The following is a 26,668-nucleotide window of genomic DNA, read 5'->3' as shown; positions in this document are numbered from 1 at the left end:
AGGGCTGAGGAATGATAAGTACAGACATTAGGGCTGAGGAATGGTAAGTAAAGACATTAGGGCTGAGGAATGGTAAGTAAAGACATTAGGGCTGAGGAATGGTAAGTAAAGACATTAGGGCTGAGGAATGATAAGTAAAGACGTTAGGGCTGAGGAATGGTAAGTAAAGACGTTAGGGCTGAGGAATGGTAAGTAAAGACATTAGGGCTGAGGAATGGTAAGTAAAGACATTAGGGCTGAGGAATGGTAAGTAAAGACATTAGGGCTGAGGAATGGTAAGTAAAGACGTTAGGGCTGAGGAATGGTAAGTAAAGACATTAGGGCTGAGGAATGGTAAGTAAAGACGTTATGGCTGAGGAATGGTAAGTAAAGATTTAAGATTCCTTAAGTCGAGCAGTCGCATTTTAAAAAAAAAATGTCTATGGCACATAAGACACCTGTCTGATTCACGACTGTATCAGTGGACTGGTCCATTGCGGAGGACACGGGGATGGCACAGTCCATCACAAGGACATATGATACTGAAATTGTATATGGTTATATTATGTAAAAATAATGGTGCAACACTAATAAATCCAATATTATTTTATAACAAATGTGCTTTCTCCCGCTTTGGATACAGTCTCTGAAACATAATCTTCAGCGCACGGTAGAACTGGAATCTTTCTCTATGTTGCTATGTTCATAACAGCAAAGTCAACCAGCATTTTTTTATTTTATTTAACTAGGCAAGTCACTTAACTTCGGGATCGGAGTCCCTTTTTATTTTACTTTTATTTAACTAGGCAAGTCAGTTAAGAACAAATTCTTATTTTCAATGACGGCATAGGAACAGTGGGTTAACTGCCTTGTTCAGGGGCAGAACAACAGATTTTTACCTTGTCAGCTCGGGATTCGATCTTGCAACCTTTTGGTTATTAGTGTCACGCCCTGACCTTAGAGATCCTTTTTATGTCTCTATTTTGGTTGGTCAGGGTGTGAGTTGGGGTGGGCATTCTATGTTTTTGTTCTATGTTGTCTATTTCTATGTGTTTGGCCGGGTGTGGTTCTCAATCAGAGGCAGCTGTCTATCGTTGTCTCTGATCGAGAACCATACTTAGGTAGCCTTTTCCCACCTGTGTTTTGTGTGTAGTTGTTTTCTGTTTTTGTGTCTGCACCAGACAGAACTATTTCGCTTTCGTTCTCCTGTTTGTTGTTTTTGTTCGATTTGGTTTTTGGATTAAATTATGAACACTTTAAATGCTGCACCTTGGTCCACTCTTCCTTCAGCCCACGAGAATCGTTACAATTAGTCCAACACTGTAACCACTAGGCTACCTGCCACCCCATCTCCTTCTTATTGTTATTATTATTATTATTATTGTTATTATTATTATTATGATCATCATTATAATAATAAATAACGTCATTATCATTAGTAGCCTTTGTATAGCAGCCTTGTATAATCACCATCGAGCTCTAAGCCTAAGAGCGTGTCCTGTTTAGTCTGAATACCGTAATTTACTTAGGCATATATTTTAATATATAGGCTATTGTATCAATCATTCATTTGTTCATGCCGTCACACAATCAAGCATTTTTGGGGAGGGGAATTAAATAACAAAAAGGGAGCTTTGAATAATTAGACTAAACAATTTAAACCACAATTCACGAATGCATGAAACTGTTTTCAGTCTGCTGTAATAAAGGGTTTATCTAAGTCAACTGTTTTCAGTCTGCTGTAATAAAGTCTTTATCTAAGTCAACTGTTTTCAGTCTGCTGTAATAAAGTCTTTATATAAGTCAACTGTTTTCAGTCTGCTGTAATAAAGTCTTTATCTAAGTCAAATGTTTTCAGTCTGCTGTAATAAAGTCTTTATATAAGTCAAATGTTTTCAGTCTGCTGTAATAAAGTCTTTATATAAGTCAAATGTTTTCAGTCTGCTGTAATAAAGGGTTTATATAAGTCAACTGTTTTCAGTCTGCTGTAATAAAGTCTTTATCTAAGTCAACTGTTTTCAGTCTGCTGTAATAAAGTCTTTATCTAAGTCAACTGTTTTCAGTCTGCTGTAATAAAGTCTTTATATAAGTCAACTGTTTTCAGTCTGCTGTAATAAAGTCTTTATCTAAGTCAACTGTTTTCAGTCTGCTGTAATAAAGTCTTTATCTAAGTCAAATGTCTTCAGTCTGCTGTAATAAAGTCTTTATCTAAGTCAACTGTTTTCAGTCTGCTGTAATAAAGTCTTTATCTAAGTCAACTGTTTTCAGTCTGCTGTAATAAAGTCTTTATCTAAGTCAACTGTTTTCAGTCTGCTGTAATAAAGTCTTTATCTAAGTCAAATGTTTTCAGTCTGCTGTAATAAAGTCTTTATCTAAGTCAACTGTTTTCAGTCTGCTGTAATAAAGTCTTTATCTAAGTCAACTGTTTTCAGTCTGCTGTAATAAAGTCTTTATCTAAGTCAAATGTTTTCAGTCTGCTGTAATAAAGGGTTTATCTAAGTCAAATGTCTTCAACAGATCTGACTTCCTCTTTCCCTCCTGAGCAGTCACTAAACAGTCGCCCGCCTCAAGTTTTTATTTATTTTTTATAACGTCCTCCGCATCCATTTTGCTATCATCTGATACTGTGTTGGGAGTTTGTTATAACCAAATGTATTAATGTGATTATGATGGGCTATAGGTCAGGTCCTATTGGTCACATGCAAGAAATGCCTACGTGTTTCACATAAAGAGATCAAAGGTTGAGGGAATAGGGAATGTTTTGCCTAAAGAAATTAGGGATTTTAGTAAGATAACTTTTCAGTCATTTGCTGTGCTTTTCTCTGCAGTAGGGAGGAGAGAGACAACGTGCGCCAGTCATAAGGCACTCGCTGTCATTTTTTTAACACAGTGTGACCATCGGGCTCTTTCTTCAGTCATTTGTGTGTCTATTATTTAATCAAACGGTGTGCTTAAAGCATCAGACAAGCTGTGAATATGTAGTTTACTTTATTCAAACACAGACACAACCTGTCTATATACAGTGCTTTTGGAAAGTATTCAGACCCCTTGACTTTTTCTACACTTACGTTACAGCATTATTCTAAAATGTATTTTTTTTAAAAATGTAATCTACCTACCTAATACCCCATAATGACAAAGCAAAAACAGGTTTAGACATTTTTACAAATTTATAAAACAGAAAAAACAGAAATACCTTACTTACATAAATATTCAGACCCTTTGCTATGAGACTCAAAATTGAGCTTGGGTGCATTCTGTTTCCATTGATTTTCTACAACTTAATTGGAGTCCACCTGTGGTAAATTCAATTGATTGGACATGATTTGGAAAGGCGCACACCTGTCTATATAAAGGTACGACAGTTGACAGTGCATGTCAGTCAAAAACCAAGCCATGAGGTCGAAGGAATTGTCTGTAGAGCTCTGAGACAGGAATGTGTCGAGGCACAGATCTGGGGAACGGTACCAAAACATTTCTGCAGCATTGAAGGTCCCCAAGAACATAGTGACCTCCATTATTCTTAAATGGAAAAAGTTTGGAAACACCAAGATTCTTCCACTCCTCAGTAAAAGGCACACGACAGCCCGCTTTGAGTTTGCCAAAAGGCACCTAAAGGACTCTCAGACCACAAGAAACAAGATTCTCTGGTCTGATGAAACCAAGATTGAACTCTTTGGCCTGAATGCCAAGCGTCACGTCTGGAGGAAACCTGCCACCATCCCTAAGGTGAAGCATGGTGGTGGCAGCATCATGCTTTTGGGGATGTTTTTCAGCTGCAGTGACTGAGAGACTAGTCAGGATTGAGGGAAAGATGAACAGAGCAAAGTACAGAGAGATCCATGATGAAAACCTGTTCCAGAGCGCTCAGGACCACAGACTGGGGCGAAGGTTCACCTTCCAACAGGACAACGACCCTAAGCACACAGACAAGACAATGCAGGAGTGGCTTCGGGACAAGTCTCTGAATGTCCTTGAGTGGCACAGCCAGAGCCCGGACTTGGACCCGATCGAACACCTCTGGAGAGACCTGTAAATAGCTGTGCAGAAACACTCCCCATCCAACCTGACAGAGCTTGAGAGGATCTGCAGAGAAGAATGGGAGAATTCCCCAAATAGAGGTATGCCAAGCTTGTAGAGTCATACCCAAGAAGATTCAAGGCTGTAATCGCTGCCAAAGGTGCTTCAACAAAAGGACTAAGTAAAGGGTCTGAATACTTATGCAAATGTAATATTTCAGTTTTTTTTTTTTTTATACATTTGCAAAAAAATCCTAAAAACCTGTTTTTGCTTTGTCATTATGGGGTATTGTGTGTATATTGAAAAAAACGATTTAATCCATTTTAGAATAAGGCTGTAACGTAACAAAATGTGGAAAAAGTCGAGGGGTCTGAATACTTTCCGAATGCACATTTTGACCAATCAACTATCGGTCGAGTACAATTTTTTTTTTTTTTTTTTTTTTTATTCGGAGACAGCCCTAAAATAAATAAAAATGATACAGAAAACATCAGGAGAGAACAAACCTACTTTTTCTCAGGGCAAAATCATCTGCTAAAATGGCATAAATGTATAGTATTACTTAACACCATATTCTTATACAAGACTGAGCTTGACTATAGAACCACAACCACATGGAATCATTTGAAGCACCTGCGATGAGTCACCTACTTCCACTTAATAATGACATCTTCAACAAGTTGCCACAACAAAGCATCTACAATGAAATGTGATTGATGGCAGAGAATACATTATGTGCTTTTAAAAATCATTGGAGATTAGATGACCCTTAAGTGCATCAAATGCCTGTTCGTGTACCAGTACACAGAGGAACACTAGGTTCAAATGGCACCCTATTTCCTATATAGTGCACTACTCTTGACCAGGGCTCTGGTCAAAAGTAGTGCACAGTGCACTATATACACACACACACACTGAGTTTACAAAACATTAGGAACACCGTCCTAATTTTGAGTTGCACCCCTTTTTCCCTCAGAACAGCCTCAATTCGTTGGGGCATCCACAGGGATGCTGGCCCACGTTGACTCCAATGCTTCCCACAGTCGTGTTAAGTTGGCTGGATGTCCTTTGGGTGGTAAACCATTCTTGATACAAACAGGAAACTGTTGAGCGTGAAAAACTAAGCAGCGTTGCAGTTCTTGGCCCACTCGAACCGGTGTGCTTGGGCCTCGTTCAAAGGCACTTACATTTTTATCTTGCCCATTCACCCCCTGAATGGCACACACAATGTTCTCCAGGCTTAAAAATCATTATTTAACCTGTCTCCTCTCCTTCATCTACGCTGATTGAAGTGGATATAACAAGTGACATCAATAAGGGATCATAGCTTTCACCTGGATTCACCTGGTCAGTCTGTGTCATGGAAAGCATTGGTGTTCCTAATGTTTTTTGAACTCAGTATATTGGGAATAGGGTTCCATCAGGGAGGAAGCCTGGGGAATAGTCTCTTGATTACCAAGTCAAGTCCAACTTGGCTAGCGTTTTGTTTTGTCTGGTCAATAGAGGTCGACAGCTTGTAGTCGTAAAATCCGGAAATGAGTTACGTCTGGTTCGTTCAGCCATCCCTATGGGAAATATTTATGGGGAAAGAAAAGGTTTTTGGAATAAACGCTGAAATTAAGTTCTGAGGTTAACAATGGTTTAGGAGATTGTATAGGTTTTGTTCTATGAGATAATCAGTCAGTTAACATGACATTTTAATTATGAAGCCTTTGTGGGGGGTTTTAAATATAAATTACATACATTTTTCAAAATTCACTAAAAGTGACGTTAGCTGATGAAGATGATCTCATATTTAAAACAGAGTAGGAGATCTCCTAAGCCTGTGTTTACCACAGACCTTATTTTCGGCCAAAAACGCCATTAAATTTTCCCCATAGGCTTTGTCCAAAGAACCATGGCGGAGTTAGTGCCTACAGAAAGACGCCATTTCTATTTCTCTCTCTATGTGGCTCCTTTATTTTTTTATTAACGGAAGGGGAGGAGCAGGGCTGTGTCAACAACAGTATCGATATGTTGTAATGGCTTGATTGATCTTCTTAATCACTTTTAATTTTGAGTTTGACAAGATTAAAAAATGTAGCGCCTAGTTTCTGTGTCTTTGCAGAGTAACGGACATTAAACAAGATCTTGCTTTAGTTGACGTGCCTAATTCGAGAGCTTGGCAAATCACTCTATTAGGTTTAAATGGGGGGGTTTAAATGGGACATCAAACGTAAAGGACATTTAAATTGCCGTCCAAATCACCTGCTCTATTTACATAAACTTAGTCTAACAAACTAATCGCAAAATACTGAACGGTTGTATTTGTAGCACAGTAACGGACCTAAGAGGTGTTAAACACCTGAACAGTTCTACTGAAAGTGTAAAAGCGCCAGTAATCATTTAGTCTACCGAAGAGTTATCATTTGAATATTACACACCTATTAGCCAATGAACATCGTTCCCATCTGTATCACATGAATTCCACCCACCAGCCGCAATGAATGATAGATTGGCACTTCAAACAAGTTTACTGGAACAATTTAAACAATTTCGGGGCTACATCAAACATGACTGGGTCGACATACAACAGCCTATCGATGGAGACTGGAGGAGGCATAGAGGGCGGCCAAGCCAACCACATGCCACAAACAGCAACTTTATACCACATTTGATTTGGTTTGATGCAATGTTGCAACGTGGTCGTGCACTGACTGCGCGTACCGACATGAGCACACACACTTCACATTTGGCTAACGTATCCACATAAACACAAACTCGAATACCGATGTTTTAACAGTTTAGCCTACCAATGTGCGCGTGGACACGGGGAATGAGACAGGACTGTAAAATGTACTCACCATTTCACTCGGAAGAACCGTGTATGCTCCAAAAATCACTCATTAGTCGGATGTTTCAATAAACGTAGGAAAAGTGATGCAAAGCAGCGGTTTGTGTTTTATTTCATGGATAGTTTCTTCCACGTATTTGTCTACCTATACGGTCCTTTCTCGCAGATTTTCGGAGGAAAGGATTTCCACTATCTGAATAAAAGCAGGGGCTGGGCATGCGCACTAAGAGGAATGTTTTTGTCCGTTGAGCGTTCAATCCACTGTTCTTTTCACGCCGAGACACAGAGCGCATTATTTATAATAGTCTATAATAAAACACAAAAAGACAGCACATCTCTGAAAACATAGAATTGTATTTGTCCACAGAGGCCTATTGATATCATGCTATTAATGGTATTACAATAACATTGCCTCTTGAGCCTATTAAAAGTCTACATGCCTAAACTGAAGAGAAAGAGAAATTACCTAATGTTTTTCCTTTTAAATCATAATGAATAAGATTATATAGACAGATTCTAGATCAGAACTCATAACTCCGAGAGGCTTTGTGGATACAGGCCCCGATTCTATATCAGCACTCATAACTCTGAGATGCTTTGTGGATACAGGCCCCGATTCTATATCAGCACTCATAACTCTGAGATGCTTTGTGGATACGGCCCCGATTCTATATCAGCACTCATAACTCTGAGATGCTTTGTGGATACGGACCCCGATTCTATATCAGTGTAACGGATGTGAAATGGCTAGCTAGTTAGCGGGTACGCGCTAGTAGCGTTTCAATCAGTTACGTCACTTGCTCTGAAACCTATTAGTAGTGTTGCCCCTTGCTCTGCAAGGGCCGCGGCCTTTGTGGAGCGATGGGTAACGATGCTTCGTGGGTGACTGTTGTTGATGTGTGCAGAGGGTCCCTGGTTCGCGCCCGTGTCGGGGCGAGGAGACGGTTTAAAGTTATACTGTTACATTGGTGCCGTGACCCGGATCACTGGTTGCTGCGGAAAAGGAGGAGGTTGAAAGGGGGGTGAGTGTAACGGATGTGAAATGGCTAGCTAGTTAGCGGGTACGCGCTAGTAGCGTTTCAATCAGTTACGTCACTTGCTCTGAAACCTATTAGTAGTGTTGCCCCTTGCTCTGCAAGGGCCGCGGCCTTTGTGGAGCGATGGGTAACGATGCTTCGTGGGTGACTGTTGTTGATGTGTGCAGAGGGTCCCTGGTTCGCGCCCGTGTCGGGGCGAGGGGACGGTTTAAAGTTATACTGTTACATCAGCACTCATAACTCTGAGATGCTTTGTGGATAAGGGCCCCGATTCTATATCAGCACTCATAACTCTGTGATGCTTTGTGGATAAGGGCCCCGATTCTATATCAGCACTCATAACTCTGAGATGCTTTGTGGATACAGGCCCCGATTCTATATCAGCACTCATAACTCTGAGATGCTTTGTGGATACGCCCCAGATATACTATGAAAAACATATGTGAGAAAGACTATATAGGCTTATGTCCATAGAATGAATAGTAATCTATTGTTATAACCAGCTTGTTCTTCGTTACAGAAAGCAGAATGTATAGGTTTATCAAACTAAAACCCTTAACCCTAATCTATAGCCTAACTGATTGATTGGAATGAATATATTTCATATGGAACGTAGCTGAAGGCTAATAAAACAAGGTGACATTTGAAAGAGCTATTGATGAGAAAGGTGCTATAGGGAACTTTGGCTCACTGGTCGTTCTAAACACCCGTCATCCAGTCATTGGCTTGGGCATCTCATTAACAAGTCAATGGATGATGACCTGCCTTGCCACAAGCCTTGAAGACGCATGTCAATTTCCTTTAATGTTCGCGGCTACTTGTTAAATATGCGTGGTGCGGGAGGGGTATAAAAGCCAAGCTTACCTCTAACCCACAGAGGAATCTGTCATCCAATTTGACCAGCATGCGTTCATTATGCGTTCTAGGTGTAGCGATACATGCCTCTCTGCTCATACTGCTGACTCAAGGAATTCACAAATCTAGAGATGGAGTTTATCACGGAAAATCACGACGCTTTGCTATAGACCACCGTCCACCTGGATACCATCACCTGGCGCCGAAGTATATGATGCACCTTTACCGGAATTACAAGTCAAATCTCACTCGGCCTATAGACATAATGGAGAAGACCATCACAAAACAAGCAGACACAGTCAAGAGTGTGATGGCAAAAAGTAAGATGTTTTTTTTTTTAAGTATACCTTTAGCCTATAGGCATATTTATTACTTCGTTTAGTAGGGCATATAGGCTACATTCTTGACATATAGCCTACACTGCCTGCCTGAATTTAGTTCAACACAGATGAAAATAATAATAAATATCCTGTTTAGGGCCTTTTATAATAGTTTATGGCTTATTACCTAGCCTACTCTAAGCATAGTAAATTAAACTTTGTTTTGCATTATTTTTATTCTTCAAAAAAAGTTAAGAGATCATTTTCTTGCTATGTTTGCGCACCACAGTGGCTGTCAAATCTCTCCGCCAGACGATCTCAAAGCGCTCCAATCCACATTCATTTTGTCGGCCTGAATAACCGTACAAGGATCCGCGTGTGAAAAGGCTGGTTTTTCAGCCTAATTCTCAAAGCAAACCTCTTTTTTTTTTCTTTAAATGGGAGATGTTGATTAGAAATGTTGCCAGACATGCCTATTCAAATCTGTTGTTAACTCAAATCAACAAGTCCCCTCAGTTCTTTTCACACTTCACTTGATTAGATTAGTGTGATGACCTAGACCCACATCTCGGTCCAGAGCGGGATTTTAACAACATATAGCCTATATGTTCCACGGACCGCTCGGCTCCCAACACCACTACATCTAATTTAACATCACTGCTAGGTGTCATAGTTGTTACCTATTTGTTTGAATGGAGGATATGCGGAAGCCGAGCTAAGAACGTGTTAAATGATTGGTTTCGATCCGGTGTTTACTTTGAGTGGATTAGGCCTAGCCTCGTCCTCCTGTCGTTGTCGTTGTGTTATCCTTAATCTTCATAGTTTTATTTCCCCATCCCTCAGATCTGAGAAAAACAGACCCATAAATGAATGTAGATGTTTTGGTACAGTACCTTTAATCAACAAATAGACGATCAATAGCAACAATACATTATATTTGGACAATAGTACAATAGTCTTTAATCTTCTTGATGAATTATGTACCACACCTCCAATGTCGTGTTCTTCTTTGCATCACAATTCATGTCCTAGTTCACACATGTTGATGTTGACCCCAGCCGATAGTAGATTCATCCACGAGCTAGTTGCCTAGTTACATTGAAAAACATGGTTGGAATTTCTAATTTGCAAAACATGCTTTGCCTAGATCTAAAGTTGTATTTCTTTAAAAATATTAAAACAATATTGTTTTTAGAATACAAGCATGTCTCATTCAGACTACATAGATGTAAACCAGAACCAATATGCTAAATATTCTGCCTAAATTGCTGTCCAGGATGGAATAGAACTTGTGTATTCCTCCTAAATTAATAGTATATTCATGAGCTCTATGGTTGTTTAAAAGCTTCTTTTTTTTTTACAAGTAAAAACAATTAACATGAATTATTATAATCTATTTTACCTTTAGTAGACCATTAAAGGGCTTGAAAAAGATGGGTGACAGAAAAACAAATATTTGATTATATTTCTATATAGGCCTAATCTTAAAGTACTTAACATGTTTGTATGTTGTATGTTTGTCTAAAGACATGTATGTGAGGTATGTAGTTGCCATGAGACCAGACCAGATGATAATGTTCAAAGTAGTCAGTACAAATGTTGAAAAATCTGTTGTTTAAAAAAAAAAAGTTTCTTCTTTCCAATAGGTTTATTTCACAGACCCCGACGCTGGACTGCAACCTTTGACCTGACCACCTTATTGGCCGACGACCGGATCCAAGCAGCGGAGCTCAGGTTCAGGTTTCCCCGGGCGACGAGGGCTTCCAACATTACCGTGGAGATTTACCATCACCACGACTACCCGTGCAGGCAGACACAGGGGATCTGCCAGGAACACCAGCTGGTGGGATATCTCTCTGTCTCCTCTGTGATTAACTCCTCTCAACACTGGAAGGTGTACAACCTCACTGGTCCGCTGTTGAACTGGCTCGGCCAGGAACACGTTTCCAGGAGCTCAATGAAGAGGAGATCACCAGACAAGACAAAGAGAGATGTGTTCTTCCCCAACCCTGTCCAGTTGGCTGGCTCTACAACACAGCAAAACCCTGTCCAGTTGGCTGGGTCTACAACACAGCAGAACCCTGTCCAGTTGGCTGGGTCTACAACACAGCAGAACCCTGTCCAGTTGGCTGGCTCTACAACACAGCAGAACCCTGTCCAGTTGTCTGGGTCTAAAACACAGCAGAACCCTGTCCAGTTGTCTGGGTCTAAAACACAGCAGAACCCTGTCCAGTTGGCTGGGTCTACAACACAGCAGAACCCTGTCCAGTTGGCTGGGTCTACAACACAGCAGAGTCAGTGTGTGAACAACAGAGCCTTGCTGGTTGTATTCTCTCATACAGGGTCGGAGGAGGGCTCCCAGGCCAAGGCTAGCCTCCTCCACACGGCCGAACAGTCCAAGTTCCTGTCCACCACCGAGCCCCAGAAGATCCGCAGGCTGAAGAGACACAAGAAAAAAAGGGTCCACTCAGGCCAGGAGGATCCACCGGACATGAGAGGTCCAGAGGTGTCCAGCGGAAACAATAAGATTGACCCGTCTCTCTGTGGAAGAGTTGATATGCATGTAGACTTCAATCAGATAGGCTGGGGGTCCTGGATCGTCTTCCCAAAGATGTATAATGCCTATCGATGTGAGGGGATCTGTCCAAGTCCTTTGGGAGAAGACTTGAACCCAACAAATCATGCTTACATGCAGGTACGTTTCAATGTGTTTCTGCAGGATTGACCAAAATGTGTCCTAGAATATACTGTTTTCAAATGTCTCTTAACGGTACACAGCTCATTGATTATGTTACCATAGATACTATAGCAATGCTTCATACCTGTTTGAAGTTGTTTGGCCATTTTTTGCTTCTTGACGCTTTTTTCCCTCTAGAGTCTCCTAAAACACTACCATCCTGAGCGTGTTCCCTCGGCGTGCTGCGCCCCCACCAAGATGAGTCCTCTAAGCATGCTGTATTATGAGAATGGAGAAATGCTGCTTCGCCATCACGAGGATATGGTTGTGGATGAATGTGGCTGCCTGTAGCCTCTGTCACAGGATTTAACCTGACCTTCAGTAAAGAAACGACCGGAGCAAAGCCTGGGGCCGTCTTCTCACAACTGCTTGAGAATGAGACTAGGCTACCACTCATCTCCTTCGGGACACACGCAACAGAGGGTTCCGGAAACTTTAGAGTGGAATTTCACTGACAGAACTATTATCCAAGAGTCTGTATCAGATGGATGAAAACAGTAAGAAAAAACTTTGTGTTAGTTCTTTTGATTATTGTGACTGTGCACTCCTCAAGCAGTATGGCAGATGTCCTGTATGTTTTACAAAGCCTAGATATATACAGTATGGATTTTCTCTCAGAATGTGACTGATTTTATGTTACTGATTTTAGGAATCAGAAAGAGGGCCTGCCATTTCATTATAAGTCATAGGAAATGGTGTTGTTCACCATTTAAGCACTGTTTATACTACTATACACCTACTGGGTGTAAAGGAACATTGACATTATATTTATTGTAAATAATAATAAAATAAAGTTTGGGTATTTATGTTAATTTATTGCTCTCTCTGTTTTTAGGAGGATTTCATCATAAATATGTTTGATATTGTAAAAATATTTTGTTAGCTGATTAAAGTGTATGTATTTTGTAGGTAATATTTGTCATGTTATTCATTCATTAGTAAAAAATAACATATGCTTATGACTCTTGTCTATAAAAACCACGATATGTACATTCACTAGAATGACCTGTTGTGAATATTCATTCATTCTAATTCTATGGGTTCTGGAGTTCTCTGAGTTGAGCGATGCAACATGCTGGATTGTTGGCATATTTACCTGAAATGACCACAGTATTTTAAAGACTGACAAGTGGGGCACAAAAAATCAAAATAATTCCTGACACAAAATAAACAATAAAGGTGGATGGTATTTCAGTTTTTAGAATGATCAAAAACATTTTTTTCCCCCTCAAAATCACCAATAAATACACACAAATAAATGTCCCAAAAGTTCAGGAATATAAATACATTTTTCTCACTATAAATAGCCTACTTCTCGAGAACTAAATCAGATATCAAGTACTAGGTAATAACTCATGTGTAACTGGTGAGAACGTGCAACAAGGACATTTGGAAAATAAGTACATTCACTAACGGCATCTTCTGGCCTCATTCACCTGGCATCCTATTCACCATGATTGATTTAATGTTGAATGAACAGAGAGTACGTTTCAATACATGCCCATTGTCTTCAGGTCCATTGACAAAGCAAAAAATAGTCGACCAATCAGGGATTTTCCAGAATAGTGGCTGTGGCAGGACAACTCTGTCATTACACAACGGGCTAACTCCTAACCAGGATTCTAAGGTAGGTCAAACTCTGAACTTCCATTTTTATACTGTTATAACACAACAATCAGTTGATCTAGTCGTATATGTGCTATTAGTGCTGAGGCACTGTACACCGTGATGACACAACTTGATACAACCTAACACCCGTTACAGCCTGATATTTATACAGATCAATCCTGCGTAAAACATGGGCAGAATTTAAATCTGTAGTCCTTCGCAGTTATCTCTCTGAAACTTCCTTGCGCGCCTTTGACTCTCGTCAATACGGTAGCTCGTACTGTAGAAGCAATATAACTATTGATGGAAACAAGAGGCTAAAATAGTGTCTTTAAACTCAAATTGCGCACAAAAACAAACTATTTTAAAAGTATTGGACTGATTTTAACAATAACGTCGGAACAGGTCATCTGAAAAGTGCATCGATCGACTTTAGCCCAATGTATCCTCTTTGGCTAAAAATACTCTCTCGCCAAATTTGACGGTGGTTGTTTGAAAATGAATGGATTTGATTGGACGAAGCCTTGAACTGACTCGCTAACATTTTCAGCTGTCAACCACAGTTAAAGTTTAAGGGTAGGTTGATCCACCTCCCGTCATACAGTATATACTGATTCTATTGTACAATCTATTATACAGATCTCCACCCGGACGTCGTTTGTGGAATTATGAGTAGGCCACATTAGGAAACTAGCAATTTAGCTGTTACTACGAATTAAGCTCGCTTTAATAGCTAACTAACTGTTGTAGCTCGCCTATAACTTGACGTGGGACAGGTGATCAAGTTATTCATGTGATTTTGTGTGAACTTTGTGAAGAGGACACAATGTTGCAGCAGAGTGGCTGACATTGAACAAGATGCATTGTAACATTCTAATGTACTGTACAATAGAGGAGATCCTTGACACAAAATTGCAACTAGCAATCTTGTATGCATGACCTGGTAACATGTTAAAAATAGCTAATTACCAATTTGCATGAAAAAAAACAACCTTGTTAACCTGATGAATGAATAACATTTTAATATTCCAAAGAAAATTCACTTGAAAATGTCTGGTTTTAAAATGTATATCTTGTGTATTACAACGACCTCTCCCCATCTGTAACCCAGGTGAGATTCGTAGACCTAGTATAATGGCAGAGGCTGTGGCCAATGTTGCCCGGAGGGTCAATGCAACAGTGGAGGAAGAGAAAGATACTCTGGGTAAGTGAATTAAATCCTTTATATACATAATACAGAAAAGGAAGATACTATTCCCTATATAGTACACTCGTTTTGAACAGGGCCCAGAGGGTTTTTGGTTAAAAGTAGTGCACTATAAATGGGAATAGGGTGCCATTTGGGACGTAACCATGGAAAGAAATACTGGAAATCATTATTTTTCAAGTGAAATTATAAGCCGTTTATAAGCATTTATAATAAGTGCCTTTGATCTACAGCAGGGTTCCCCAACTGGTGGCCCGTGTGCCAGATTTGGTCCACGGGTGGTTTTATTTGCCCCCCAATTTTCTTAGCAAAAATGTTTTAAAAGAGTCAAACATCTGTTTGAGCATCTTGGGGTCAATTTTCAGTCTACAAATGATTTGTAATGATGTTCCGGCCCCCGACCATCCACTCCAGGAGAAATCAGCCTGCAGTTGAATGTAGTTGATGATCCCTGATCTACAGGTATATCCAGTATGTTGAGTCTTACTGCTTTCGCCCAGCAGATGGCAGTAATGTGTTACCAAAAGCTCTACTTCCAGGATGATATTATGTTGTCCTCTCAGCCTGACTATGGCAATCAATTATATTCTTGTGAACTTAATTGCATATTTGACATAAGAACCAGAGGGTTGCAGTGACGTTAGATTTGAACAATGATTGGAGGTATGACTGTAAAGTTTATATTAACCTCTTCAATATAACACTAATCTTCTTCAGCTCTAAGCCATGCTTTCTCATATATGTGTAACCGATGTGAAATGGCTAGCTAGTTAGCGGTGGTGCGCGCTAATAGCGTTTGAATCGGTGACGTCACTCGCTCTGAGACCTGAAGTAGTTGTTCCCCTTGCTCTGCAAGGGACGTGGCTTTTGTGGTGCGATGGGTAACGATGCTTCGTGGGTGTCAGTTGTCTATGTGTGCAGAGGGTCCCTGGTTCGAGCCCAGGTAGGGGTGAGGAGAGGGACGGAAGCTATATTGTTACATATGCATCCCAAATACCACCCTATTCCCTATGTAGTGCACTACTTTTGAACAGAGCCCTATGGGCCCTGGTCAAAAGTAGTGCACTAACTAAATAGGGAATAGGGTGCCATTTTGGATGTAACCATGGGCATTCCTAATTGTTTTCCTTTATTTCTTTAGATCTGTCAAACTGCAAACTGATCAGTTTCCCAGATGGCGTATTCAGGGTCCTCAATAGCGTTGCAGAGAAGATACACATTGTCACGTTGGCTGACAATGAGATGAAGGGAGTTACTAGCAAATTCTTCAAAACCTTCACTCAATTGAGAGGTAGCTATGCATGCATACTCCCCCCCCCCCCCTAACTTAACATGTTTTAGTGGAGGGGCCTTTTATATTACACTATCACAAGTTATCAGATTGATAGCTTTAAAGTGTTTATCTTTAAGGTAGCAAACGTCTTTGTATAGCAGCCTAACACTAGCCTGGGGCCAGTATAGCAGCCTAACACTAGCCTGGGGCCAGTATAGCAGCCTAACACTAGCCTGGTGGCCAGTATAGCAGCCTAACACTAGCCTGGGGCCAGTATAGCAGCCTAACACTAGCCTGGGGCCAGTATAGCAGCCTAACACTAGCCTGGTGGCCAGTATAGCAGCCTAACACTAGCCTGGGGCCAGTATAGCAGCCTAACACTAGCATGGGGCCAGCATAGCAGCCTAACACTAGCCTGGGGCTAGTATAGCAGCCTAACACTAGCCTGGGGCCAGTATAGCAGCCTAACACTAGCCTGGGCCAGTATAGCAGCCTAACACTAGCCTGGGGCCAGTATAGCAGCCTAACACTAGCCTGGGGCCAGTATAGCAGCCTTACACAAGCCTGGGGCCAGTATACCAGCTCACACTAGCTTGGGGCCAGTATATCAGCCGTACACTAGCCTGGGGCCAGTATAGCAGCCTTACACAAGCCTGGGGCCAGTATAGCAGCCTAAAACTAGCCTGGTGGCCAGTCTGTTTCTGTTCACTTGCCAGCACCTTACGGAATTGTCATTGGCTTGGCATTGACAGAATGGAGTAGGCAAGAGCACAAACAGATCTGGGACCAGGCTAGCCTAATACAGCAATAATCGACAAATATTTGACTGAATGTGTTGTAAGTTAGCTAGTGATTTAGCAGTATTTTCCAATACCTTTTCAGAACTGGACTTGCATGGCAATGTAATCACTAAACTGCCAGATGTAGTTGGGGAGCTGGAACATCTGACCAGCATCAACTTGGCCAACAACAAGTTGTCTGTCTTCCCTGAGAGACTGACGGAGATCCAGTCACTCGAAAGAATCAACCTGGAAGGGAATGACATCACTGGTAAGATGGAGTCAGTGCTGTGTTCCCATTCGCTACCCTTCTTCCAAGGATGTAAATGCATTGGATTGGTGTTACAATTGGCTGGAGGAAGTTTATACATTTGGATTGGTGTTACAATTGGCTGGAGGAAGTTTATACATTTGGATTGGTGTTACAATTGGCTGGAGGAAGTTTATACTATTGGATTGGTGTTACAATTGGCTGGAGGAAGTTAATACCATTCGATTGGTGTTAGAATTGGCTGAAGGGAGTTAATACCGATGGATTGGTGTTAGAATTGTCTGGAGGGAGTTAATACCATTGGATTGGTGTTACAATTGGCTGGAGGAAGTTAATACCATTCGATTGGTGTTAGAATTGGCTGAAGGGAGTTAATACCATTGGATTGGTGTTAGAATTGGCTGAAGGGAGTTAATACCATTCGATTGGTGTTAGAATTGGCTGAAGGGAGTTAATACCATTGGATTGGTGTTAGAATTGGCTGAAGGGAGTTAATACCATTGGATTGGTGTTAGAATTGTCTGAAGGGAGTTAATACCGATGGATTGGTGTTAGAATTGTCTGAAGGGAGTTAATACCGATGGATTGGTGTTAGAATTGGCTGGAGGAAGTTAATACCATTGGATTGGTGTTACAATTGGCTGGAGGCAGTTAATACCGTTGTTTAATCCGTGAGAGAAAGTGAGCAAGTGCAGAGAAGTGGGAGAAGTGTGGAGAATCAGGAACCAGCCATAATGATGCCTTTAGTCTCTTGTGAACATTCATTGGCTCTTTCTCAAATGTCTAAAAATGTGTCTTCTCCTCATTTCTCCCACAGAAATCCCCATGGAAAAGTTGCAGGCCATGCCAGCTCTGAAGTGTATCAACTTGAAGTCAAATCCTTTGGACAACAACTTGTTAACTGCCATTCAACAATTTCCTCAAACATTTGAAATTCAAACTACAACAGACAACTAAGACCTTGTCTTGTTCTAAGATGGACATTTTATCCACACCGAGAGACAATGAGGATTGCATGCTGTGCCTTCAGACTTTTTCAATAGTACACTTAGTTGCTTTTGATTCTTCAGAGATTCAATTGTTTGGCCTCTATTTCATTACATTTTCCCCCCCATCATGTTTGCTGTATGGGAACTATCAAACTTGATGCCTCTCCAGACCAGAACACGTGAGCCTACTGTAGTTGCTGCCATTACTGAAAGTCCATTTGAGTTGGGCTCAGTTCAGAGATGACTAGATGTTGCTGTTTACACTTTTGCAGTAGCCTTTCCAGAGTGCACCAAGAGCTACACCTAGTACATAGTCCTTATTAGCAATGGGCCTCAGTGTTTTCATCATCAAAGGAATGGCAATCGGGTGCTACGTCTTTTTTTAATAATCTTCAACCTATCATCATAACTGGAGAGATGTGCTGTCCCTCCTTGTGTAGAGGACAACTAAATCAAGCATTCTGAGTTCACTGGCGACACCCACTTTGTAGCTTCACACGCCCCTGTGAATGGACTTACTTTACTCATTTAGAAAACACTGAATAAATATTTTTATTCCAAATTTGTATTTGATCAGCTCCTTGGATTAATTTGCCTGCTAAATGTAGTCTATATAGTTTGGTTGATTGTTACAGTACCCGTTGTGTGGAAATGTAAAAAAATATTTATATTAAATTAAAGTTGGAGACATTCATAAGAGGGATGATGAACCAAGGCCAAATTCAAGGTAAGGAGTTGAGACCAGATAGCCCACCAGATAGATAGATAACTGCATAACAAATTATGTGCATGAAGACTAAGTTATTATCTGTTTTCAGAGCATGAATACCAGGTTATTATCTGTTTTCAGAGCATGAATACCAGGTTATTATCTGTTTTCAGAGCATGAATACCAGGTTATTATCTGTTTTCAGAGCATGAATACCAGGTTATTATCTGTTTTCAGAGCATGAATACCAGGTTATTATCTGTTTTCAGAGCATTAATTCTAGGTTATTATCTGTTTTCAGAGCATGAATACCAGGTTAATATCGGTTTTCAGAGCATGAATTCTAGGTTATTATCTGTTTTCAGAGCATGAATACCAGGTTATTATCTGTTTTCAGAGCATGAATACCAGGTTATTATCTGTTTTCAGAGCATGAATAGCAGGTTATTATCTGTTTTCAGAGCATGAATACCAGGTTATTATCTGTTTTCAGAGCATGAATACCAGGTTATTATCTGTTTTCAGAGCATGAATACCAGGTTATTATCTGTTTTCAGAGCATGAATTCCAGGTTATTATCTGTTTTCAGAGCATGAATTCCAGGTTATTATCTGTTTTCAAAAGCAGCGCACTATTTAGGGAATAGGGTGCCATTTGGGACTTACACAGGTGGTGAAAGGTCATGCCATGGACATAAGACTTAAGCATGGTCTTAATTGGTCGAACTCTAACCACCAGTCAGCTCCATCTGTTTGAGTTTGAATGAAGAGGTACTCAAAAAGCCTTGACATTTAGGCCAGCTAACGCTGTTATATTGTATGTCTGCTACATTATGGAGGGAACTGGGCATCAAAACACTTACCAAGCAAGGACAGTAATGTGTTGTATTTTGACTAGCCTCTGATCTAGTTGTCTTATACAGCAGTAGGGATCAGGGATTTACAAGGAAGCGGTAGGACTGTACAGCAAAGGGATTAATTAGGTTAGGCTACCAAGGACCAATTATAGCTTTCTCAAAGTCTAAATTCACCCACGTACAGTGCTATATTTAACTGTGCAGTTATTGTAACATTGAAGGTAGTTCCTTGTTCATCGACTAACACAGAACCTTATAGACTTGCCCCCCGCCCCCCCTTATGTTGTCACACACACACACACACAAACACACACATACACAGATCAAGCCTGACGTCACCAACCCCTGCCATGGCCTTAAGACGTGCACATGCCTCCTGCTCACACTCCCTCACGCTCCAACCTACGGTCTTAACCTACTAGTTAACCTGCATGACGAGGAGATGGGCTTCCCATTGTCTACTCCTACAGGTAGTACAGGAAGTACGCCCACTAGCAGCAGTACCAAGAAGCAGACTGAACCAAATAAGGCAGTAGACATGAGCTTCACCATCGAGGAGAGGGGCAAGCCCAACACACTGGACTACAGGGTGTTTTTCAGTGAGTGACCAGCTCTTTCAATACATCACTGTATAGTTTGGTATATATATATGGAGCTAAAGACATTAGACTGTAGCTGCGTCTAGCTCGGTACGTAGTGAACTAGCTTAGTGGTGGTAGCTATACAGCTTGACATGTACACACTACAGTCTGGCTCTCATGCTACAATATAGGCATCTACAGTATGTCCATATGTGAGTCGATGAGTTCCGTGTTGGCGTAAGTCCCCCACATTACTGTTCATTAATAATCAGGTCGTTTGAAGTCACTGGAATGTATTAGTACAGTAGTATGCTTCTGATATACTGTGCATTCATCACTGTCTCTCTACACAGGAAACACTGAGGGAAAATACGTCTCTCCATTCCATGACATACCAATTTATGCAGATGAAGCTCAGGTATGTGTGTTGTTGTGTGTGTGTGTGTGTGTGTGTGTGTGTGTGTGTGTGTGTGTGTGTGTGTGTGTGTGTGTGTGTGTGTGTGTGTGTGTGTGTGTGTGTGTGTGTGTGTGTGTGTGTGTGTGTGTGTGTTTGTGTGTGTGTGTGTGATTAATCAACAATCATTATTTAATTGTGTTTTTCAATAGAAATTTGGCGATATCTGAAACATTGGTGTTAACCAAGACTATTTCCTCCAACAGAACATCTTCCATGATGTTGTTGAGTTAACTCTGACTATTTCCTCCAACAGAACATCTTCCATGATGTTGTTGAGTTAACTCTGACTATTTCCTCCAACAGAACATCCACCATGATGTTGTTGAGTTAACTCTGACTATTTCCTCCAACAGAACATCTTCCATGATGTTGTTGAGTTAACTCTGACTATTTCCTCCAACAGAACATCTTCCATGATGTTGTTGAGTTAACTCTGACTATTTCCACCAACAGAACATCTTCCATGATGTTGTTGAGTTAACTCTGACTATTTCCTCCAACAGAACATCTTCCATGCGGTTGTTGAGGTGCCCAGATGGACCAATGCGAAGATGGAGGTTTGTTTCAGTATTTGTCTTTGTAGTCGTATGATCCTTTGTTTGCTCAATGTATGAACCTTTGAAAGAAGCTCTGGTGAGACAGAAGTGAAGAACTCGTTTCACTCCACAATAATTAGCAGTATGGTTTTATGCTTATTGTTTATTCAGTATTCTATTGCAAACGCGTAGTAAACAGGTACAAAGTCATCAGTCACTTAATATTTCCATTCGTTGTTTCATGTGAATGTTGTATTATTTCTCTCAGATTGCCACCAAAGACCCTCTAAATCCATTGAAACAAGACATCAAAAAGGGGAACCTTCGTTATGTGGCCAACGTGTTTCCACACAAAGGATACATCTGGAATTATGGAGCCATCCCTCAGGCACGTTAACCAGGGCTATACTATCTCTCCCTAGAATAGAAACATTTCGGTTAAATGTATTGAAAGTTTATAAAATGACAGTATAAAAGAAAACACAAATGTTCCCTTTCTAGCATGAGATTTGTCTATGAATGATTTCTGAAGCATCTATACGGGTTATGAATGATTTCGTAAGCATCTATAGGGTTTATGAATGATTTATGAAGCATCTATAGGGTTATGAAAGATTTCTGAAGCATCTATAGGGTTTATGAATGATTTATGAAGCATCTATAGGGTTATGAATGATTTCTGAAGCATCTATAGGATTTATGAATGATTTATGAAGCATCTATACGGGTTATGAATGATTTCTGAAGCATCTATAGGGGTTATGAATGATTTATGAAGCATCTATAGGGGTTATGAATGATTTATGAAGCATCTATAGGGTTTATGAATGATTTATGAAGCATCTATAGGGTTTATAAATTATTTATGAAGCATCTATACGGGTTATGAATGATTTATGAAGCATCTATAGGATTTATGAATGTTCTATAATGGCTTTATAAGTTGTTGTTTATTTAGGTTATCAATCACTGTTCTCTCATCTTTATTTATATATCAGACATGGGAGGACCCAGGCCATAAAGACAGAGATACAGGATGCTGTGGTGACAATGACCCTATTGACATCTGTGACATAGGATACAAGGTACTGTGCTACAACTTTATTGAACGGAGGAAACGTTCTGTTGTTATTCAGTGTGTGTTTTCTGCTTGTCAAAGGAACATGGTTGTGTGAATGTACTATCTTAATTCATAGTCTTCTAATTGAATGCTGTCAATCTCGTTCTCTCTCTCTCTCTCTCTCTCTCTCTTTCTTTCTCTCTCTCTCTTTCTCTCTCGCTCTCTTTCTTTCTTTCTCTCTCTCTTTCTCTCTCTCTCTCTCGCTCTCTTTCTCCTTCTCTCTCTCTCTCTCTCCTTCTTCTTCTTCTTCTTCTCTTGTTGTGATTTTGAGGTGTGCTCTCGTGGAGAGGTGATTAAAGTCAAGGTACTGGGCACTCTGGCTCTGATCGACGAAGGAGAAACAGACTGGAAAGTCATCGTCATCAACATGGAGGATCCCGAGGCCAACAACTTTAACAGTATGAGGACATCTAATACATATTCAGAATATATGGTCTTTTAAGAGGCCCTTCAATAGACTAGCATCCTATCCAGAATGATGTACTTATACGTCAAGCTGCCTCACGCTACAGAAACAGGAGCAGGTGTCAGTATGTAGTGAGTTGATGGGCCATTCTGGCTTGGACATGGTTACTTACTTTCTTTCAGAGACCTTAAGACGCTGATGGAATGTCTGTCTGATATCTGATCAACAGTTACACAGTAGTGGGTGTTTAAATGTGTTTGTGGCTAACCATGGAATTACACATCTTCTTCTTGTGATCAATGCAGATATTGATGATGTAAGAAGACTCAAGCCTGGGTATCTGGAAGCTACATTTGAGTGGTTCAAAAAATATAAAGTTCCTGATGGAAAACCTGAGAACCAGTTTGCATTTAACGGGGAGTTCAAGGACAGGGTAAAAATACAGTTTTCACCTGTTAGTTACTATTTGATTCTTCCTCTAAATCAGGGATGTCAAACATATGGCCCGCAGGCCGAAGGGGGTCCAATCCGGTCCGCGAGGGGGTCCAATCCAGCCCACGGGTGGTATGAGTAAAAGAAATGTGTAGGAAAACGAACCCAATATACTTTAAAATGACTCAAACCAAATAGAAACTGTGTACAGTCATAGAGTTTCCTGACTAAGTCCAGCTGATAATAATCACCCAAATGAAAACTAGACAGTCAGGAAGCATAGAAAATTCCTCACACTGTGGTTAGAGGAACACTTTTGGCTAATTTTGACGGCGTGGAAATATAAACGATTTTCAGTGCGGCCCTCCGGACAAAAAACAATGCTTTGACATCCCTGCTCTAAATCACTCATAGGACAGGCTATTTATACACTCAATCACACACAGTAGAATAGAACAGTGTATTACAGTGTAAGTACACATTGTTACTCTTTTTTATTGAAATGTGGAACATACCAAGGGTGGAACACAATTCCCATAGTGCTTTACTTTTGATAAGCCCTGGTCAAAAGAAGTGCACTATAAAGGGGCTAGGGTGCCATTTGAGACACAACATACTTTCTGCTCAGTACAGAGAGTAGTACAGTCATGGCCAAAAGTTTTGAGAATGACACAAATATGAATTTTCACAAAGTCTGCTGCCTCAGTTTGTATGATGGCAATTTGCATATACTCCAGAATGTTATAAAAAGTGATCAGATGAATTGCAATTAATTGCAAAGTCCCTCTTTGCCATGCAAATTAACTGAATCCTCAAAAAACATTTCCACTGCATTTCAGCCCTGCCACAAAAGGACCAGCTGACATCATGTCAGTGATTCTCTCATTAACACAGGTGTGAGTGTTGACGAGGACAAGGCTGGAGATCACTCTGTCATGCTGATTGAGTTCGAATAACAGACTGGAAGCTTCAAATGGAGGGTGGTGCTTGGAATCATTGTTCTTCCTCGGTCAACCATGGTTACCTGCAAGGAAACACGTGCCGTCATCATTGCTTTGCACAAAAAGGGCTTCACAGGCAAGGATATTGCTGCCAGTAAAATTGCACCTAAATCAACCATTTATCGGATCATCAAGAACTTCAAGGAGAGCGATTCAATTGTTGTGAAGAAGGCTTCAGGGCGCCCAAGAAAGTCCAGCAAGCGCCAGAACCGTCTCCTAAAGTTGATTCACCTGTGGGATCGGGGCACCACCAGTACAGAGCTTGCTCAGGAATGGCAGCAGGCAGGTGTGAGTGCATCTGCACGCACAGTGAGGCGAAGACTTTTGGAGGATGGCCTGGTGTCAAGAAGGGCAGCAAAGAAGCCATTTCTCTCCAGGAAAAACATCAGAGACAGACTGATATTCTGCAAAAGGTACAGGGATTGGACTGCTGAGGACTGGGGTGAAGTCATTTTCTCTGATGAATCCCCTTTACGATTGTTTGGGGCATCCGGAGAAAAACTTGTCCGGAGAAGACAAGGTGAGCGCTACCATCAGTCCTGTGTCATGCCAACAGTAAAGCATCCTGAGACCATTCATGTGTGGGGTTGCTTCTCGGCCAAGGGAGTGGGCTCACTCACAATTTTGCCTAAGAACACAGCCATGAATAAAGAATGGTAACAACACATCCTCTGAGAGCAACTTCTCCCAACCATCCAGGAACAGTTTGGTGACGAACAATGCCTTTTCCAGCATGATGGAGCACCTTGCCATAAGGCAAAAGTGATAACTAAGTGGTTCGGGGAACAAAACATCGATATTTTGGGTCCATGGCCAGGAAACTCCCCAGACCGTAATCCCATTGAGAACTTGTGGTCAATCCTCAAGAGGCGGGTGGACAAACAAAAACCCACAAATTCTGACAAACTCCAAGCATTGATTATCCAAGAATGGGCTGCCATCAGTCAGGATGTGGCCCAGAAGTTAATTGACAGCATGCCAGGGCGGATTGCAGAGGTCTTGAAAAAGAAGGGTCAACACTGCAAATATTGACTCTTTGCATCAGCTTCATGTAATTGTCAATAAAAGCCTTTGACACTTATGAAATTCTTGTAATTATACTTCAGTATTCCATAGTAACATCTGACAAAAATATCTAAAGACACTGAAGCAGCAAACTTTGTGAAAATTAATATTTTTGTCATTCTCAACACTTTTGGCCACGACTGTATATTGGAGGTTTATGCAGTTTTGTATTTTCTTAAGCATGCAGGGAATCATTTGACATTCTTTTTTTCCAGGACTTTGCTCTGAAGACAGTCAAGGAAACTCATGAGTTTTGGAAGGCGCTGATCTCCCAAAAGACCAATGCTGGAGAACTGAACTGGTGAGACTGAGATATAGATTTACAATCTCTGTGTAATATGGCCATCTGTTCAATAGGCTGTCAGTGATGCGGATGCATTGCTACAAAGACAAGTAAAAAGAAACAACGATAAAGCAATATAAGACGTTTTAGTTCAGTCAATTACTTGTTTTTACTAAAATAGTTGTATTTGTGTTTTTACAGTCTTCTCAACTAAAACAGTTGTATTTGTGTTTTTACAGAGGCATCCCTTTCTTCCCAACTAAAACAGTTATATTTGTGTTTTTACAGAGGCATCCCTTTCTTCCCAACTAAAACAGTTATATTTGTGTTTTTACAGAGGCATCTCTTTCTTCTCAACTAAAACAGTTGTATTTGTGTTTTTACAGAGGCATCTCTTTCTTCCCAACTAAAACAGTTGTATTTGTGTTTTTACAGAGGCATCTCTTTCTTCTCAACTAAAACAGTTGTATTTGTGTTTTTACAGAGGCATCCCTTTCTTCTCAACTAAAACAGTTGTATTTGTGATTTTACAGAGGCATCCCTTTCTTCTCAACTAAAACAGTTGTATTTGTGTTTTTCTCCCATCTTCTGTTTCTTGGAACACTGATCCAGTACCAACACCTGTGTCACAGACAGTCCATTCTGCTGTTCCACTACTGATGCTAAGGCTGTTGTTGATGCCGTGAGTTCCTTTCACTTATCATACTATTTGGCTTATCATGCTGAAACAGCTTAGCTGTAATATTAATGTGTGCTTGATAAATAATATTGATACTAATGATATTGTCTTGTAGGCATGTGCTTTTGGCCCTGAAGACCCTATTCCAAGTGCAGGTGTGTAATTCTGTTGTTAGTTAATTCCATTGGTATGTGCTTTGATGTGAAATTAATCTTATTTTAATTCAATACACCTGTGATTTATTTACAAAATATCTCTATACGCTATCTATATATCTATATATTCAACTTTGTTGGATTTCACACTTACAATGGAACATTTTCTACTTATTTTCTCAGTTGACAAATGGTTCTACGTCTAAGTGAACTGACCCAGAAAGAAGAGCCTTCAGATTGGACCAAAATGCTTTCTCACCCGAACAGAAGAATATACTTGAAAATGACAGAAAACGTGTGTAGTATAATTACAGTTTCCCATTTTTAGTATAAATTGTGATTGATGCTTGTCCTCTTAACATGACAAGTACTCAACCAAGTAAGTCTGCTCTTTATGTTTATTATATTTCTCAAATGTGTAACAATATGACCTTTATAGTCCATCTAAACCTCTGCACTTGCATCATGTTGTTTGATACT

General features: G+C 40.4%; 3 protein-coding genes across 4 annotated transcripts; all 3 read left to right on the top strand.

Moving 5' to 3' along the window:
• Positions 1 to 8,773: 8,773 nt before the first annotated feature.
• ndr2 (nodal-related 2) lies at positions 8,774 to 12,072 on the top strand. Its single transcript, XM_038960937.1, has 4 exons — positions 8,774 to 9,044; positions 10,691 to 11,037; positions 11,278 to 11,739; positions 11,920 to 12,072. The coding sequence occupies exons 1-4, from the start codon at positions 8,774 to 8,776 to the stop codon at positions 12,070 to 12,072; spliced, it is 1,233 nt and encodes a 410-aa protein (XP_038816865.1).
• Positions 12,073 to 13,669: 1,597 nt separating this feature from the next.
• lrrc20 (leucine rich repeat containing 20) lies at positions 13,670 to 18,473 on the top strand. Of its 2 annotated transcripts, none has more exons than XM_038960837.1 (5): positions 13,670 to 13,965; positions 14,501 to 14,593; positions 15,738 to 15,887; positions 16,752 to 16,919; positions 17,737 to 18,473. In XM_038960837.1, exons 2-5 carry the CDS (start codon positions 14,524 to 14,526, stop codon positions 17,874 to 17,876), a joined length of 528 nt encoding a protein of 175 aa, XP_038816765.1. In that variant the 5' UTR covers positions 13,670 to 13,965; positions 14,501 to 14,523; the 3' UTR covers positions 17,877 to 18,473. The 2 variants fall into 2 exon arrangements, with proteins under 2 accessions (XP_038816765.1, XP_038816766.1); XM_038960838.1 differs by lacking the exon at positions 13,670 to 13,965 and adding an exon at positions 14,018 to 14,165.
• A 1,538-nt stretch (positions 18,474 to 20,011) lies between these two features.
• Positions 20,012 to 26,394, top strand: ppa1a (inorganic pyrophosphatase 1a). Its single transcript, XM_039018311.1, has 11 exons — positions 20,012 to 20,072; positions 20,408 to 20,472; positions 21,015 to 21,068; positions 21,316 to 21,435; positions 22,046 to 22,132; positions 22,439 to 22,565; positions 22,879 to 23,006; positions 25,287 to 25,372; positions 25,967 to 26,036; positions 26,149 to 26,188; positions 26,372 to 26,394. Exons 1-11 carry the CDS (start codon positions 20,012 to 20,014, stop codon positions 26,392 to 26,394), a joined length of 861 nt encoding a protein of 286 aa, XP_038874239.1.
• Positions 26,395 to 26,668: the final 274 nt, after the last annotated feature.

Source organism: Salvelinus namaycush, chromosome 22 (assembly GCF_016432855.1).
Source record: "Salvelinus namaycush isolate Seneca chromosome 22, SaNama_1.0, whole genome shotgun sequence".
NCBI classification, from domain to species: Eukaryota; Metazoa; Chordata; class Actinopteri; order Salmoniformes; family Salmonidae; genus Salvelinus; species Salvelinus namaycush.
The sequence above is the reverse complement of the archived record's forward strand: the minus strand, read 5'-3'. Positions and strand labels throughout refer to the sequence as shown.